Here is an 18,782-nt window from a genome sequence, read left to right as displayed (position 1 = left end):
AATGCAAATGTACGATGGATGATTGATCACAATTAATCATATTGGCCAATTCTCTAGTTGACTGACATCGTGAACTAACACGTTTAAGAGTCTTCATCAAAGTCGAAGCATACCTAACTTGGAGAACCATTTAGGTCAAAATGACCATCTTTGGAAAGAGATAATCATTTCTGTACTATACTGTCCTCGATGGCGTTCTTCCCGTAAGCGGTACAAATGGTTCTCCTAGCTTCCAAATTCTTTACTACTCGGATGAACTCAAAACGGTATGTGTTTAAATGTTCATTTTTTCTACTCGATAGTACATTTTCTGTAGCCTATAATTAAAACAGACTTACTTAAAATTTGAAAAATACTGGTATTCAGTAACAAAATAGTGTAAAATTACAATGACAAATCCCAAACAATTATCTCAGAAACAACCTATTGCCAAAATTATGAACATCTCTACACAGTTGAAATATTCTGAATTAAATAAATAAATAAATAAATAAATAATTAAGTAAATAAGTAATTAAGTAAATAAGTAATTAAGTAAATAAGTAATTAAGTAAATAAGTAAGTAAATAAATAAGTAAGTAACTAAGTAAATAAATAAATAAATAAATAAATAAATAAAATAACAATCGTTTACAGAAACCTGACATGTAAGTAATAGTAACATAATTTTTACCTACATCTCTTGCTTGATTATGTCTCTCTGTCCACTCCTGCAAATTGTATTTCCCCAGGTATAGAACAATGGCTTCAGCTTTCACTTCAGGTCGCCCTTTGTATTTTATACAATGAGCAGCTGTAAATATATGTGAATTAATGATAGGTGAACAACTAAAAATAAAATTAAACAAATATACTAAAATCTATTAAGAGCAAAAACTACTAAATAATACGACAAAATGTTTGTGTCATAGGCTACTTAACTCTGGATTTCAATAATATAAAAATTAAAAAAATCAAGCCTTAAATATATTACAATTTGAGCAAGAAATTACATTTTCGTATTAATCTTACAAAGGTACAGCACAAACTTGACATCCTCCACAATATATGGGTAGATCAGGGTATTATGAGCTTACGTCTAATATAAGCACCCTTAAAAACAATATGTTCAGTATCTGTACCTAACTAGACAACGAAAGAATACGTGAATTCTCTGTGAAAATATTGTTTGATTGCACGTGGAAAAGGGAAAACGTATTGTTATTTTGTTAATTCGTTTTTAAAAACATAGTTTGCCACATTCATACATTAATCTTTGTGAAATAAGCATAACATGATCTTAAGATAATTATTTTAATATATTTATATCATGAACTTCAAAAACTCGGAAAGAGTAATATTACTTTCAAAAAATATTTTATATATATTTTAAAATCTATAAAGGACGTAAAGTCGACCGCGACGTAATATCACTGTACGTGCATTTTACGAATGATTTTTCATAAAGTAATATTACTACGTCGGAGTGCTAAATAGCGTATTTTTGTTTGTGAAGAACGTCTTCTGACTACTAGGGATAATGCCAGCGAAATGAGTCCAGGGTCCAGGGTCCAGAGCCAAAAGTTACCCAACATTTGCTCATGAGAAGTTGAGAGGGGAAAACCCCGGAAAAATCCTCAACAGAATAACTTGTCCAAATAGGATTTGAACTCGAGCCCGCTCGTTTCGCGTGAGACATGCTAAACGTACTCCACAGCGGTGGAAATTAGTGGTATCAATATCAATAATATTAGCACTTATTAATAATTTGTTTAAAGAGAGTACTTAATATTTAGAATTACAAACAATTATTACTTTAAAAGATCTCCTTCAATGTTTTCCATGTAGGGTAAAGGTTAGTTTTATTGTGATACTAATAATATTATGATAGTACTTTTTGAGAATGCTTTACAATTTTAGTGAGCGAGAGAAGGACCGGTTTTGTTCAGCAACTTGTTCATGAACATTCCCTTAATACGTTGACGCAAAAAAACAGATCTTCCTCTCGCTCACTAAAAAAAAAAAAAAAAAAAAAAAAAACTGAAAAAGAATTATCATAATATTATTAATATCACAATATTACTGTTCTCCAAACAAGGAGATCAACCGTGAAAGGAATGTGCTTACTATTGCCTCATCTATTGGAACGAAGTAGATAAATAATATTACCGTTATAACGCCAGTTTAAAAACCATTCGCTCTCCTGCATATGTTATTTCCTGTATGAAGAGATTAAAAGACCAGGAGATTAACTGTGATCTAATTTTGTAACTAGGGTAGTATCAATATGTCTGTATCAATGTTATGGTTTGTGCTGTGAGGGCTAGCCAATAGAGATAAGACCTAAAAAAATAGGTTGCAGCCGCCAAATTACTCTTCAAGGAACGAACACTCTTATAAATCGAGGGAAAGAAGACAGAGGACGGACACTGGAAAGTTTTATTTTCTCAATCGTACTATCAGGGACTGGAATGCTTTACCTGCAGACTTAATAAAGGCTTTACCAACAACCAAAAATATATTAAAAAATAGGCTTAAGGACTTTACTAATAGACGATAATTATACACAGTATTTAAAGGGTGTAAATGATATGTTGTTATTGAAGTGTTGTATCAGTGAAGAATTATGTTGTGTCAGTGAAGTGTGTTGAGTAGGTGAAACGTGTTCCTGTCAGTGAAGCTTTATAGTTTATAGTGGCAGTGCAAAGTATTTGAACAGTGAAATGTTTTTGAAGTGTTAGTGAAATCAGGATAGAATCAGTGAAATGTGTCGTAGTTCCAGTGCAGTGAGTGAGTTGACAGCGAAATGAGTGTAGTGTTGAAAGGTACTTGTGCAGATATAAACATATCATACTCGTGGGTTTTAGTTCGAACATAGGTTTAAGGTACAAATTAGGTTTACTTTAAATGTTATTTTAACTGATCGTGCTTCATTTAATTTAGGATGTTCCCTGTTATTATTATTATTATTGTTATTATTATTAATTATTGTTAGTATTTATTATTAGTATTATTATTAATTGTATTTTTTATTAATTGTGTTTATTATTGTCTTTATTGAGTGTAATTAGTTACCACTGCCACCGGATATATACCCATTGCAGTGTGAATAAATACATACACATACACATCTTATGACCTCAACATTCATTCACAGCATTACCCTCCTCCGTCTCATCCGGCGGAGACTTTCTCGTGGTTGGAGCACAGTACCAACCTTTACCCTATGTGATAAATTTTTAGGATGCTCATATAACACCGAAAGGGGTGCACACATTACACTGATGATCTGGGCAACATGGGCACACCAGATTATTATAAGCATCCCTTCCCTTGACTAAATATTAACGCCTAAAATCTTGAAAAGACAACAAAGCAGGTCTCTTATGTATTTTATTAAAACCAAAAACAAATTATTATTTCCCATATTTTATTAGTTTTGTTCAGTTTTCCCTTGTGATGCTCATAATATCCTAATCTACAAATATGTTAACAAATTCATTACAGGTAACGGGCATTATCAGAATTTCATTGTTTGCTCGCTTTTAATCACTTAAAACATTTCACTGAAAATAAATACCGGACATTTCAAAAGTATTCATTTTGTAGACATTTTTGAAACTCTATAAAATCTAGAAAGTTGACGGAAAGTAATGAGAATATGATATATGATATATTTATTTGTCAGTCAACTTTACAATTCACAGTTATGGTGGACCTTCACATTTCTGTTTTTCGATCCACCATCCTTTTAATACATACAACTCTTTTCTATTAGTGTATTCTTTGCCGAGTATTTCTTGATTACTTTCTAATGTTCTGTTATAACTGAATTGCTCTATGTCCTTCCCTCTCTATCCTCTTCTATTCTCTCCCTCCTACCTAGGCTGTCTCCCTTCCATTTCTCGCTCACCTATTAAATATTGCATATTCCTTCCTTAATAATTTGCATTTTTTATTTATTTTCTTCTCTACCTCACATCCTACCTACTCTTAATCATTATTTTCCAGCTATTTTCTCCTACAATACTTGCTAACTTTTCAGTTTACTCTATTTTACAACACTTACATCACTTATTTTTTTTCTATCCTCTGTTTATTTACGTATTGATCCCATTCTCTTCGCTTCACTCCTACATTTCCTATTTTATTATCTCTTTCCATAAATTTATTTCTGTAATACTCCTACAGTTATAGTACCCCTGATACTACTCCCAACCCATAACATTGAAAAACTTGAAATATCTAATTCACTTAATTACACTTGCAATTTCTCTCTCATTCCACTGTAATGAGAATAGTGATACTGATATTACTTTGTTGAAAAATTGGGTTCTGAAGTTTTCTATTTAATTACTGCAGATGCTAATCTAAGTCCTAAATTATAAATCGTACAATAATGATGTTCAAATCAAGAAATGGATTCGGAACATCACAAAATCTGTGCTTCAGTGGCTGACCATGACAATATCTTTGAAAAATATTGGAGTGCAAGCGGTAAAATAACTTTATTGTCAAACGCCTGGCATTAGAAAACAACAAAAATTTTATGTTTAAACGATGTTTTTTTTAAGTAGGTTATTTTACGACGCTTTATCAACAGCTTAGGTTATTTAGCGTCTGAATGAGACGAAGGTGATAATGCCGGTGAAATGAGTCCGGGGTCCAACACCGAAAGTTACCCAGCATTTGCTCGTATTGGGTTGAGGGAAAACCCTGGAAAAACCTCAACCAGGTAAATTGCCCCGACCGGGAATCGAACCCGGGCCACCTGGTTTCGCGGCTAGACGCACTAACCGTTACTCCACAGGTGTGGACTAAACGATGGTGCCTTCTGAAACAAATAAAATGTTAGTTTTATACTCTGGACTGTTCTCTAGAAGTTCAATACACCTCAAAACTGTGAAATTCAGCTGATTCTTGAGAAAACGAAATATGGTATCGGTAATCTCTCAGAACTGAGATCGAACTACACATAGGCCCGGTTTCTTCAACCTTTGTTAAATTATAACCGTGTGTTATTCCATTTTAACTGTAAACTTAACAGTTGAAGCATTTCTTCAACTACTGTTAGTACTAACAGGCTGTTAAAATCTATGTTAATTTAACTGCCCAATTTCATGCAGTTAAATCATTTAACTCTCTGTTAGCATAGAAGTATCCAATAAGGCTGGTGCGTTAGATGCTGAACTTATATATCTGGATTATTTAGAAAATGATATCCATGAATACATAAACAGAGCGGAAGATTTCTGTGATTTGACAGACCAGAAGTTCATACAAAGGTATAGGCTATTTTCTGCCAAGCCTCACTTTTCTCTTCAACTTAGATCCGTTTGTTTGTTTATTCTCATTAATTGGTTTATACTGGGAAATAATTGCCAGCAGAAGGCTTCTCTAGAACGAAGAGAAATTAGTCCCACGATTTCTTTTTGTTCCAGTGTTTTCCATTTCATAACAGCAATACCAATACGCCGCTCCACGTATTGTGATACAGACGAGGAAAGAAGCAGAAATCAAACCTGAGAGAATAGAAAGACTTCTATTCTCTCTGAATCAAACAACGGAAACAAGCGAGAATCGCAATTGTCAGAGTTCAGAAAACAGAAGTGAGCCTATACTTGGTTATACGGTAGGTTATGGTTAAACTCTAGAATCTCTGGTCCTAACAGAGAGTTAACAAACAGAATGTTAAAATGTGAAATGTAAAGTCGAAGAAACGCAATATTTTTAACAGCAATTCATACTTTTAACTTACAGTTAATGAACGCTATGTTAGGTGCATTATAACAAAGGTTGAAGAAACCGGGCCATAGAATATTAAAAAATACTTTATCCCAGTCATTTTTTCCTCTTTGTACCATAGAAAAGCTCAAGGTGTATTAAAAATACACAACTTAATAAAATGTCTCGCAATGTAACGTACCTGTGAGAACTACAGTTGGACTAAGAAGACTGCCTCCACATTGGAATTGTAGCCCCGTCAGTCTCGGTGTTGTAGATTTGGTGTACATTGCGACCAGCCATGGCCATTCACCCCTCTCTGTTGCCTTACCATTAATAACCAAAGGTACGGTACTTTTGAATGAAATTCCACACTCATTGTCTATATAGATAAAAAAAAAATAAGATAAGCATGTAATTCAGGACAGAGAGTCATTTATTTAAAAGAAATTAAACACGATGTGGTCACATGACCTAAATATGATTTTTACTTCTTACTTACGGCTTTTAGGAACCCGGAGGTTCATTGCCGCCCTCACATAAGCCCGCCATCGGGCCCTATCCTGTGCAAGATTAATCCAGTCTCTATCATCATATCCCACCTCCCTCAAATCCATTTTAATATTATCCTCCCATCTACGTCTTGGCCTTCCCAAAGGTCTTTTTCGCTCCGGCATTTCTGGATTCGCCCATACGTGCTATATGCCCTGCCCATCTCAAACGTCTGGATTTAATGTTCCTAATTATGTCAGGTGAAGAATACAATGCGTGCAGTTCTGCGTTGTGTAACTTTCTCCATTCTCCTGTAACTTCATCCCTCTTAGCCCCAAATATTTTCCTAAGAACCTTATTCTCAAACACCCTTAATCTCTGTTCCTTTCTCAAAGTCAGAGTCCAAGTTTCACAACCATAAAGAACAACCGGTAATATAACTGTTTTATAAATTCTAACTTTCAGATGTTTTGACAGCAGACTGAATGAAAAAAGCTTCTCAATCGAATAATAACAGGTATTTCCCATATTTATTCTGCGTTTAATTTCCTCCAGAGTGTCATTTATATTTGTTACTGTTACTCCAAGATATTTGAATTTTTCTACCTCTTCGAAGGATAAATCTCCAATTTTGTGTATTTCCATTTCGTACAATATTCTGGTCACGAGACATAATCATATACTTTGTCTTTTTCGGGATTTACTTCCAAACCTATCGCTTTACTTGCTTCAAGTAAAATATCCGTGTTTTCCCTAATCGTTTGTGGATTTTTTCCTAACATATTCACGTCATTCGCATAGACAAGCAGCTGATGTAACCCGTTCAATTCCAAACCTCGTCTGTTATCCTGAACTTTCCTAATGGCATATTCTAGAGCGAAGTTAGTTAGTTATTAAATACAATAAATAATGTTAAAATGTTCATTCTTATGACTTATCAATTTAACAAATTACATTTGTTAATACATGTTAAATATTATTGCATATTATTAGGCCTACTTATTAATATAAGGTCAATTTGATAGTTTACTGTAAGAGAAAACAAAAATTCCACTATGTAATTTAGATATCTCATAAGCAAGTTGTATTTGATGAAAGGCGAAAACGTTTATACATTATTTATATTTAACATGTATTAACAAATGTTAATATTAAATTAATGTCATAAGTAGAGCATTCATTTTAGCCCCTTACCTTCAAGTTGTGTGCACATGGAGTTCATGTCGTTGTTTGTTGACATCAGATCGAAGGGATGGAGTACCCACTGGGACACATTGGACACGTACACTCGCATTAATATGAAGGTGAGTCACTTCTGTTAATCATTCTTGAGCGAAACAAATGAACTTCAACTGTTGCATTTTATAACTAATTGCGTGCGTAAAGTATCGAAATTAAAGCTTCTCCTGCGATCGCTCAACAACAGTTTGTGTTTAGAGAAACTTCTCTCACGATCACAAGACGTTACTGGAGCAAACAGGAAATAAGGAACGTTACTGTTTTTTACTCCCCCTTGTGCCAGTTTTTTGCCATAATGCCGAATAACCGGGGATCTTGTGTAGGGCGCCTTTAAGTTTATTCTTAACTTTTTCGCCAACAGTATTACCCTGTACATCTAGAACATTCACGTTTCTTTCAAGTTCTTCTATTAAATTAAGGGCGTCTGACATTTTCAGATCGCAAGCTTCTAAACAAGTAATTGTTTTCGAGAACCCTGAAACTATCAAGACCTGCAACACTTAGCGAACGATTTTATTTTCTTGGGTTATTTTACGACGCTGTATGAACATCTAGGTTATTTAGCGTCTGAATGATATGAAGGTGATAATGCCGGTGAAATGAGTCCGGGGTCCAGCACCGAAAGTTACCCAGCATTTGCTCGTATTGGGTTGAGGGAAAACCCCGGAAAAACCTCAACCAGATAACTTGCCCCGACCGGGATTCGAACCCGGGCCACCTGGTTTCGCGGCCAGACGCGCTGACCGTTACTCCACAGGTGTGGACTTAGCGAACGATTCGTTGTGTATATTTTTCCAGAAAGTCCTTAAAATAACTATTTTCAAGCTTGTGAAATGGTATATTACATTTAACCATCATTTCACATAAATCTCTGTAAAATTCCGAGTCCTTAACCTGATATTCAGTAGAGATGGTCGATTGTTCATTGCCTACCCTGGTGAACAAATTTACGTGGTAAATATGTTTCTTCGAATTACAATGTTGTTTTTTAACTATTTACTTTTACTTCCTCCTATTCAAACTATCCTGTAAAGAACGTTTTGGTTTCGGCATTGTAAATGCACTGATCTTGTACAACTAAAGATAATTTACACGGTACGTTCGCTGTGTGCTCTACGTTGAGGTCTGTCTTACAACTCCGCAACTATTTTGTATGTGATCCGTACGTACGCAAGGTCAAGTGACGTCATCCATACTCCGTACAGCTAACTTAACATTCGCTGTCTGTCGTGATATGGGGCTAAAAATGAATGCTCTAGTCATAAGATTGAACATTTTAACATTATTTATTGTATTTTCTTGTCAGTTAGTACAAGGGGAGGCCTTTTGAATGAGATTTAACTATAGCTTTGTATTGTTACTCAAATATAACAATATTAAATTTAATGTTGTTTCAAGAAGTGTTAATATGCCAATAATTTGCTTGATTAATATAATTTATTAAATATTCTTAACATACCTGCAGGATTAGGAGGTTTTGTCGTAGTTGTTGTTGGAGGCTGAAGTGTTACTGGTGGTGGAGTGAAAATAATTGGAAACTTAGGAGGTTCCTTTGTTGGTGGTGGCGTGAAATGTATTGGCAACTTAGGAGGTTCCTTTATGGGCACACCAATAGATATGTTAGGTTTAATAGCTCCAATGACATGAGTCGGAACCTGCTTCGTAGTTTGCTCGACACCAACATTGGAAGGATCTGGATTATTTTGATTCTGATTCTGGTCTATATTATGATTTTGACTTAGAGGAGCGTTAAGTCTGATAGGATACAGAGTGTGTTCCAAGGATATTTTTGTCATCATCTCTGAAATGAAGATAAAAACATTATGCATTCACTGCATATCTGCAGTTTATTCTATAATAATAGATTACAACCTTCTGTTTTTTCCTCTGTTTGTTCATCGCCAACATTGAGAATAGCGAAAGAATGGAAGAATAAAATAGTACATTATGCAAAGAGCCTATAATGGTACCATTATAAGCAAGTTTCATACGACTTTTTTTGCTCGACCATATTTCTAACTTGAAATTATTCATAAGTAGGGGTATTCATGTTATTCTTATCTGACTGGGGAGCGGAACTGACCTTGTGCAATATCTCGTAAATTGTGTGATGTGCGCAGACGCGAAAGTATTGATTTTTTCCGAGAAACAAATGTCATTGCCCTTGATATAATCTAGAGAGTAAAATAAACATTAATCTTGATATAACCTTGAAATTGATTTAGACATTGAAAAACGAGATGACAAATTGAATTTATTTGAATATTATTTACAATTAACGCTAATTATTATAGTAACAGAACATAACCTTCTGCGACGGTATTGGATTTCCAGTCTCCGTGATGTTTCGCTAGTTGTCTTTCGAGTGCATATCCGAGAATAATCGATACTTGCGCTTTCATATTGCTGCAATGGTGTTTTCTGATTGGTGGAACACCTGAACTTTAATGAATAGGTGTACTTTAATGAGGTCTATTATAGGGCTGCTACCAGGTGTATAATTACTACATTTCGGCATGGTCGAGCATAAATACTTTTTTCTCATTGAGTGAATGGCAATATATCAGTTATGCTATTAAATGTAGTATATAATTTTTCATTATTCTATTACAGAGCCATATTCAGTTACAAGCCGGAGCATGGGTACGTTTGGCAACGCTGAGTGGAGGCGGGCGGAGGCATATCTACATGGCTAGAATTCTGATACACCACAAACCACAAGTAAGACTATAAAAATGTAGTTTATACAATATTTAATATCTAGAACAATTGTCAGTGACTTTGTCCATCATTAACCGTAAAAATTGCCAAAGACTGCAACCATTATATTGTCATTTCTTGTCTTGCTTTTATCGCCAATACGCACTTAGTTTATAATACATAAACAATGAACTTTTTGTACGACCGCGAACATAATTTCATTGACACACACTCTTATGTTATAACCAGGGTTTTTGGAAAGAATATTTGCTGTTTTCTCGTTCACTTTATCTCCTACATTTCCTGGAACTGATGTTAAACTGGATATTGTTCTATCGAAATCTGCTAAAGACTGCAGTAAAAGAATACCAATTGCTAACTTGAGAGGCTCCCTATAAGGGCGTCATCGTTACGTTCAAAATTCATAAACATAAATTAGTCGTGTTTACGAGGTTACACACTTTTAAAAATGAGGGAAAGACGAATAAACATACATAATATGCAGTTTCCCTACATAAATGTTAAAATATGATGCTTTTAAAAATAAAGGCAAAATATGCACCTTTATGCACAATAAAAGTAATATCATTATATTCAGAAATTTGTGATTCATGTATATAATCTTTCAGCATATTCACACAACGGTAGAGAACAAATATGAAAATGCATGAACTTCCCTTCCCTAGTTATAACATTAATTTACATTGCAAATCGACATTAATACAAACACGTGCTTTTGTATCATAGGCCTCCGCTTGATAGCTAATTACAGTGTTGCCGATCCAATACTCCGGCTTTGTATATAGATGGCTCTGTTCTATTATTTACAGCTTCTAAAAATAGTTTTCCATTTTTGAGTTGTTAAAATTAGATAAATTTTAATTTAATTGGAATTGGAGCACTTACACATAATCGATTCTGCTTCTTCATAAACAGAACCCATATTAATCATTTATTATTTTGTTAACTTCACATGACTTGGGCCTAATATTAAATTTATTATCTTGATTTTAACAACTTCTTATCTTTGTATATGAATGTTATCTTATTTATATATTTTTTATTCTGACAAAACTTACAAGTATTAAGTCCTACATTTAAACATTGTGTTTCTAGTAGGTCAACATTTAATACACAAAAAGTTGTGGAATATTTAACCATTTTCTTTAAATATATAGAACTCTTAAACAGAAATACACATTAATAATAAATTACCAACTCGTATATTTCCGAATATTAGGCGAATGTAAATGTAATGCGTACCCTAGTGGGAAAAGAATGAGCAGATCGCGAAAGTATTTTAGTATAGACTATTATTTATTGATGAGGTTGAGTAACACTGATAAGTGTCAATGTCTGTTCTAGCTACTGTTTTATTGCTGTGGTATTTCTTGTAATTTTTATCGACACATGGAATGTACTGGAATGTACCGGTATTATTTATTTTCTACTAGTTAGCGATTTATGCAATGGAGGAGAAAATGAACTGGTCACCCTACCCATTATCTCCTGGCTTAGTTGTCTTATGATGTATTATTGGTGTCGTTTATGAGGTTCCGATCAATTTTAGGATAGTTGACTTAACAACGAGAAAAGTAAACCGACCTGTTCGCTTGTTGCAAATGTGAAATGTTAAATTACATTTATTAGACAATTATTGTATGTGTGCGAACATATGCATAATGCTGAAAATGTACGCATTTTATGCGAATATAAGGCGCATGCGAATAAAAAGCTCATACAAACTTTAAGCAGCCAATAATAATTGGAAAAAGGTGCGCTTTACATTCGGAAATATACAGTAGTAATAAAAATATTAAAAAGTTCGTTTTTCTAGCTTGTAGGTTAATAGGTTTCAATTAATTATTGCTATATTATAAGGAAGATTCTATGAGTATATAAGAGTAATTCCTTTCTCAGGCTTCCATTACCTCTGTGTGAAAATTGCATTCGTCAGTTAAGATATCTTAAGCTGGTGGCGTGAGCTTCAAATCCGAAGGGGAAATATAATGAAGTAATTGACATTACTGCTGACAATTCTTTATCCCTAAAAATTGACTAGAAGTGACTAGACTCTTCAGCTAGGTGCTAGGAACTAATAATAACTTACAATTATTTCAGATTATGAGATAAAATTGACAAGAAACATGATTACATTTGCATATAGCAACAGTAATCTTTGAAGTACCTATATATAAATCTCACGTAATTGTACCTACTTGGTGGGTTGCCCATGCATACAACATCCTGGTTAGAAGAAATGCGTCGAACTACTGGCAGAGGCCAAGACAATGGGAAGTACAGTTCGTACTGCACAGGTCGCTGGTCCTTTGTCATAATCCTTCTCCACACTTCATTCTTGTTTTCTGCAAGTTCAATTTTTCCAGCATATCTCTGTAATAATATTTCTTCAATAAAAATGTTGTAGTGTTATAGACGTATACAGTATTTTATGCATAATTTGTTCGCTTTGAACGGAGTAGGGGCCCGAAGACTAGCACCGCAGCTTGTAAAGTTCTTGTTGTGCCTTTTCAATTATTTACTTATACCTTGACCAAAACTACTTCCGACTTAACAGTTTACAGAGAAGGGGGAGCAGTGTTGTCATGTTGCCCATCTTTCGTGTAAGCGAGCAAGCTGCCGATAGAGTGCAGTAATGAATGGCTGACATGAACACATACATTTCTAACCAATTTGTTGAATACTAGGCATTAAAATTTGTGTACATTATTATTTTTATTAGTCTATTATTACTATTATTATTATTATTATTATTATTATTAGTAGTAGTAGTAGTAGTAGTAGTAGTAGTAGTAGTAGTAGTAGTAGTAGTAGTAGTAGTAGTAGTAGTAGTAGTATACTTGTTTTTTTGAAAGATGGGACATGACAGTTTAGCGGCCGAACTTGGAACTACAGTGCTATGTTGCCAATATGGACTACCACGCTGCCAGCTGATGGAAGGTATCAACACAGTCTAATAGATACAGTCACGCAACTCATACGTATAAAATATGCCAACATTTGACAGCTGGCGCGACAGTAGCCCTCTGGCGGCAGGCAAGTTAAAAGTGTGCACACGACATATGATAACACATCAGAAAACGGGTTTTGCGTAATTTATTTTATATTTTTATGTTATACAATAAGTGTATATGGTTCTTACTAATTCTACTTTAGAATCCTGGAAGAATTTCACACGCAGTTAATCTACCATTTTCAGAAGCTGGGAATAAACGTAATTCTTTCTGCTCCTTACAACTGAATCATGGCCCTGATCACGTATCATGGTTTGAAATAATATAATTGTTTGTACGTGGACGGCTAATTCAATTCATTCCTAAATATATTTATAAACCATTGGAATTCTATATTTCCTGTGAGAAGAGTCAAAATTGTAGGGCATATCTCGCAGGGTACGTCGCGTGGTGAACCCCTCTCTCTATTTCCTGAGAAATTCACTATTTTCCATACCGCAAATTGGGGTAAACTCGGCCTCTGAGGTAAACTTAAAAATGAAAAAGGGGAAGATTTAAACCTTAATTTGACAGACATTGATTTATGAAGTTCATTATTTTTTCATTTTTTTTTATTATTTTTAGTCGCTAATATTGCTGATATTATAGTTTAAATTTTTATGGAAAGTTTGCCGCATTTTACATTACATTTCCCGTTTTCACACATAAGCTTAATTTTAACTTACCCTACCTATATAATACGTAATTTACATCCACTTACTGTTATTATGACGTAGGTGAGAACAAATGAATACACAATTTTGTTGAAAAAATTGTAACTTCAATTAACTCAGAAAATGTAGACCTAATTTTATTTTTAGAGCAGAAGTGGTGTAAGTAAAAAATGGGTAATGAGGGTTAAAGTAAACATTCTGTAAAATACAGCCCAAAGTAGCAGTTAATATTGAATTTATTTAAATTATTAGGAGTCAGTGAATAGCACGAAGGATATCTTGCTACTTTGCGCTGTATTTTAAAGAATTTTTACTTTAAACCTTATTACCTAATTTTGACTTATACCACTTCTGCTCTGAACAGCTCAAATAATCACTGGTAATGTAAAATCAACACCAATAACAGTCATGCAAATTATTACAGAAAAGATTGCTTTTTATATTAAATTTAAAAAGGCTCTTTTATTTCTTGAGAACCTAATACGTCGTCACATGAATCTACACCAACACATCAGAAATTTATCGACACAGTCTGGATTTATTCAAGAAGTGAATATTTTGCTAAAGGATTATAATACGCCATGAATTCTTGAAAAAATTAACACCATAACCCCTACTTGAATGCAATATAACATTAAACTTTTGAAAAATATAAAGAAAAAAACACGAATACAAAAATTATGGAATTACTTGCATTAAAAACTGTAGATACATTGTCCAAAATCGGAATGGTTACACATTTACACATGACCTCTGCAAAAAAATAATATACTGTAACAGGTATTTACTTTGTTTTTATTTAAACTCTCCTTCTTGACATACAATAGGTAACTGATAACTAATAAATGTTTTATAGAACACAATACGTAGGCTACCTACAGCGTGGATTATAGGTTATGACTGAGTTATGATTTTCTCTTGGTCTTTAGGGAATCTGAAGAACGACAAATTCGGAGATTTAAACTTGTTGTTATTGCAATACATTGCCTTTATTCCGACGCATTAAACGTTATTACAACATCTCGCATACCTTCAAAGCACTTGCTGGCTGTATCAACCCTATGACCAGTGCCTTGCCTGCCGCTTGAGCGCTAGTGTCGTGAATGTTGGCAAAAAAAGTGTTGAAGTTGCGCGACTGTATATATTAGACTGTGGTATCAATTGACGTTACGATGGCTGACGTTAAAACATTAATTGACAATTGACGCAAAGGTAAGAAAACAATACAAAAATCGACATAGAATCAAAGACGAAACGTACCAATGCTAACACTGTGTGCACAATAAATATCGCCAAAAGAGCTATTAAGCACTCGCCATGTGGGAACGGTAAGTTTGGCAACTCTACCGTTGTTACCATAGCAACAGGCCTACCACGCTATGTGACATTCAGTTGTTTTTCCGATCGCAACGCTCCTGTCATGTCCACTCTTAAAAAAAAAAAAACAAGTATAGTAGTAGTAGCGGTATTCTTCAATGTAATACCTTAGAAAAGCGTCGAAAGGACTGTAAACTGTAAAAACTGGTTTAAATTTAAAACGAAGCCTCTACTTTCATGAGTGTCGGCATTCTTCAATGTGATATTGTTAGAAAGGCGTTGAAAAAATTGTAAACTGTAAAAATATTTATGATTAAAAATCTGCACGGCCTTTTTCTTTTCTAATATCGATAACAGTGCTCTTATTAATAATTTTAACACAAGTAGCAGTTCTCCTTACGACTTGCGCCAAAGATAAAAGAAGCCCGCCATTATCTTTTTCCCTCTCAAAATACTCTCTTACATTACAAACCATCTCTCGCGCTTGACTCTTTAACGGGGCACCTTGTCCAATATTCTTTCTTCTCCGCCTGCCTTTCCTTCCTTCCGACATTCCACAAGTCACCTGTTTAGAAACTCTCGTAGAAACTAGAAAACACACACTAGCCATACACTCCTCCAATGACAACGAAGTTAACATGTGTAATATAATTTAAACACAATAATTATCGATACACTAGATCAGTAATACAACTAAATAATACTTTTAATTCACACAAAGCACGCGCTAACCAGCCAACTCAGTCATTCCGGGCATTGTATTCACCACTAGGCCGTGGTATTCACGTGCAGCTTGTAAACATAGACACGAAAACACCGTTCCGTTACCATGGTTACGCGTCTCTCGTGATTGGTTGATTTGAATGGTTGCCATGGTAACATGCTAAAGGCGCCATTTGTCAAGTCGGAAGTTGTTTTGGACAGACCATAGTAATATTTGTTGAAGTCCCAACCGTATACTATTATAACGTCTTTGGTCCCAACGGTCGCTTTCTTTCACGACTCTGCTACGCGGTGCCATCTATAGATTCAGCCATGTAGACTTAAGGTCCGATGAAGTGCCACTAGAGTGCCCTTCCATCTCCTCCAAAAGCGTACTACGCCGCCTCAGATTCATGCCATCTACAAACCAGTCACAATACTATACTGTTTTCGCTGTAAGAAAAATCCTAATGTAAACATAAGCACGTTGCTGTCATACCGGTGATTGGCTCCCAGTTGAAACACTCACATGGCGCAGGAAAATATAGTTCGTATTTGGAAATCACAATCTTATATTATTTGAATATAAAAAATTTAATTCTAGTTGTTAAATACGATGAAACATACAACTTCACTCATATGTAAAACGATATGTAAAAGAAAAGCTACTTTTATGCTTTGTTATGTACTATGAACGCGGATGAATACCGATAGTAATACCGAGGCAGTCTGTTCTGGTAACAAACTGGCGTCGCTTGAGCTCGTAGTTGTTCATGTAAGTACGTGGTACTGAAATATGGCTTCTGCATCCTCAACTGTCCATTGTGAAGACATAAGACTTAAAAATAATTTAATCACAGTAATTATAAAGTAAATGTCTCCTAAGAAAACGAGTGCATAGTAGTGAGGTTGGGCCTACTTGACGAGTAACGGGAAATGTTTAACATGAAACAGAATGTACAACAGTAGGCGGGAACACGTACTGAGAATCTATGGCGCCAAACAGCGGCCAATGAAGCCTCACTTCAGTCACGTGCTATTGTTTACATTAGGATTTTTCTTACAGCGAAAAGATTATACATCACGTCGACACCATTTAGGTTAATGCTATTGTAATACTGATAATGAATATGAATGCAAAGTGACGGTAGAATGATGGAGGGGGAAAATCAGTGCTCTGCCGTGTGATCTACCAAGGCGCTTGTTTCAGAAATATACTTAACGCACTTTAGTGTTGCACGTTCTCAAGTGACCGTGTAATGTAGCAAATTACGGATATATCTGTACAGTACAGATAAAGAAATATCTACGTAACCTAAAAAATTGAATTCAGTGGTAATACGTAGGCTTTAGGAAGTTTTTAATGGCGATTCTCAATTGAATACCCAGAATCTTGATTAATTTTCTAAACATTTCCTATACCATTTTATTGTAATCATTTTTAGTGTCTGGGCTGATTTCCGAAGAAATTTAGTCAACAGAATTTATTATTTTTTTATTGTTTTGTTGTGAAAATAGGCCACATCAGTGATGCTTGGCTTTATGCAATGCATATTGATCTTATCTGTGGATCTACTTCACTAATACAGTGAAACCTGTCTAAAGCGGCCATCTGAAGTTACATTGTAAAATGGCCGTTTTATCAGGCGGCCGCTTGATTAAGGTTGCGGTTTTTTATGAATCAGCATGAAAATACTGAATTTCATTGACTTTTTAGTACTGTGCGTGTACAACAATCGTGCATATTAATGTCAGCCTCTTCCATTCTTTTAATATTTCATCTTAATTATACCGTTTATTTGTGTTCTTCCACATTTGAATATTTCTGCAATTTTTCTCGCAGATGTTCCCTTCTCACTTTCTTCAATCATTTTTCGTCTCACCTCTAAACACCACTCTAGATTTATTATTAGACATGATTTCTCTCTCAAACTAACTTCACAGTTCCTCTGAATCAACTGAATGAAAAGAAGAAAAATTCGTAAAAGCTGGTCCAAATAGAAAAAGATGGAAAGAGGAGAAAAAAATTAAAAAAATTCGAATGGTTAACTACTGACCTAAAACATAACCTTTAAAAACGAGTAAGAATTTATAGCTGTGCAGAGTTGGAGTGGAAAGTGACAAAAGAGTCATAAAACAGTAACCAACTAACCCCAAGATATGGAGGGTGTACTGTTGTACACTTAGCTATTGTCTACGTGATATTGCTCTCTGTCCTATAACCATCGAAAAAAATAGGTCAGACAGTATTCGTGAAAAAAATTTATGTTGGACAGTGACTGTTATAGTCAGGTTCCAATCCAAACAGACCCCGGCCGCTGGTCGAAGCATGAGGTGGCCGCTAAATAAAGAGAGAATTTATATTGATCTTATGGCAAATCCAATTGGTTCCAGAGAAAATTGGCCTTTTGGCCAGGTGGCCGTTTAAATGAAGTGACCGCAAAGGCAGGTTTTACTGTACATCATTTCCGAAACTTTAATCGATTCTACAGAATTTGAGAAAATTTCATATGAAGTGAGGTTGAAATAGTGCTTTAAGCCGAAATATATTTAATTTATTCTCTCATAAATATAAAACCAAAAGATCAGACAAAATATGCTTGACAGAACCTAAATGTACTACAACTGTAGCATATAATCACAGTAGCAACTTCAGTCCAAGGCTTTATAACATGATAATAGCTAAATTCCCAAACATACAATTTGCTAATGCTCCTTATTTAAAAAAAAATCAATTAAAAATTTTCTGTTTAGAGAGAAAATTTAAAGTTTAATTATTATGATATCTGTGTTTTTTCTTCTTCTTTTATTTTTATTTCTATTTTACTTTATTTTATTTATTTTTTTACTTTTTACTCTGTTATTTAATAAAATGTCTTATCATTATCTGAAATGCCCCCTGAGCACGAGTATGTAACTTACTCTTTCTGGAGGTTCTAGA

The 18,782-nt window shown here is 34.4% G+C and overlaps 1 protein-coding gene across 2 annotated transcripts in view; it reads right to left on the bottom strand.

Moving 5' to 3' along the window:
* The window catches only part of LOC138701212 (serine protease gd-like), a 51,786-nt gene that overhangs the window by 10,985 nt on the left and 22,019 nt on the right, over positions 1 to 18,782 (bottom strand). For both annotated transcript variants that reach the window (XM_069827873.1, XM_069827874.1), the window contains 4 exons: positions 12,354 to 12,528; positions 8,894 to 9,235; positions 5,906 to 6,085; positions 678 to 793 (listed from right to left, as the gene is read on the bottom strand). In XM_069827873.1, the coding sequence (XP_069683974.1) occupies positions 678 to 793; positions 5,906 to 6,085; positions 8,894 to 9,235; positions 12,354 to 12,528 (813 nt within the window). The remainder of the gene's footprint in view (positions 1 to 677; positions 794 to 5,905; positions 6,086 to 8,893; positions 9,236 to 12,353; positions 12,529 to 18,782) is intronic.

This window comes from Periplaneta americana, chromosome 6 (genome assembly GCF_040183065.1).
Source record: "Periplaneta americana isolate PAMFEO1 chromosome 6, P.americana_PAMFEO1_priV1, whole genome shotgun sequence".
Classification (NCBI taxonomy): Eukaryota; Metazoa; Arthropoda; class Insecta; order Blattodea; family Blattidae; genus Periplaneta; species Periplaneta americana.
The sequence above is the reverse complement of the archived record's forward strand: the minus strand, read 5'-3'. Positions and strand labels throughout refer to the sequence as shown.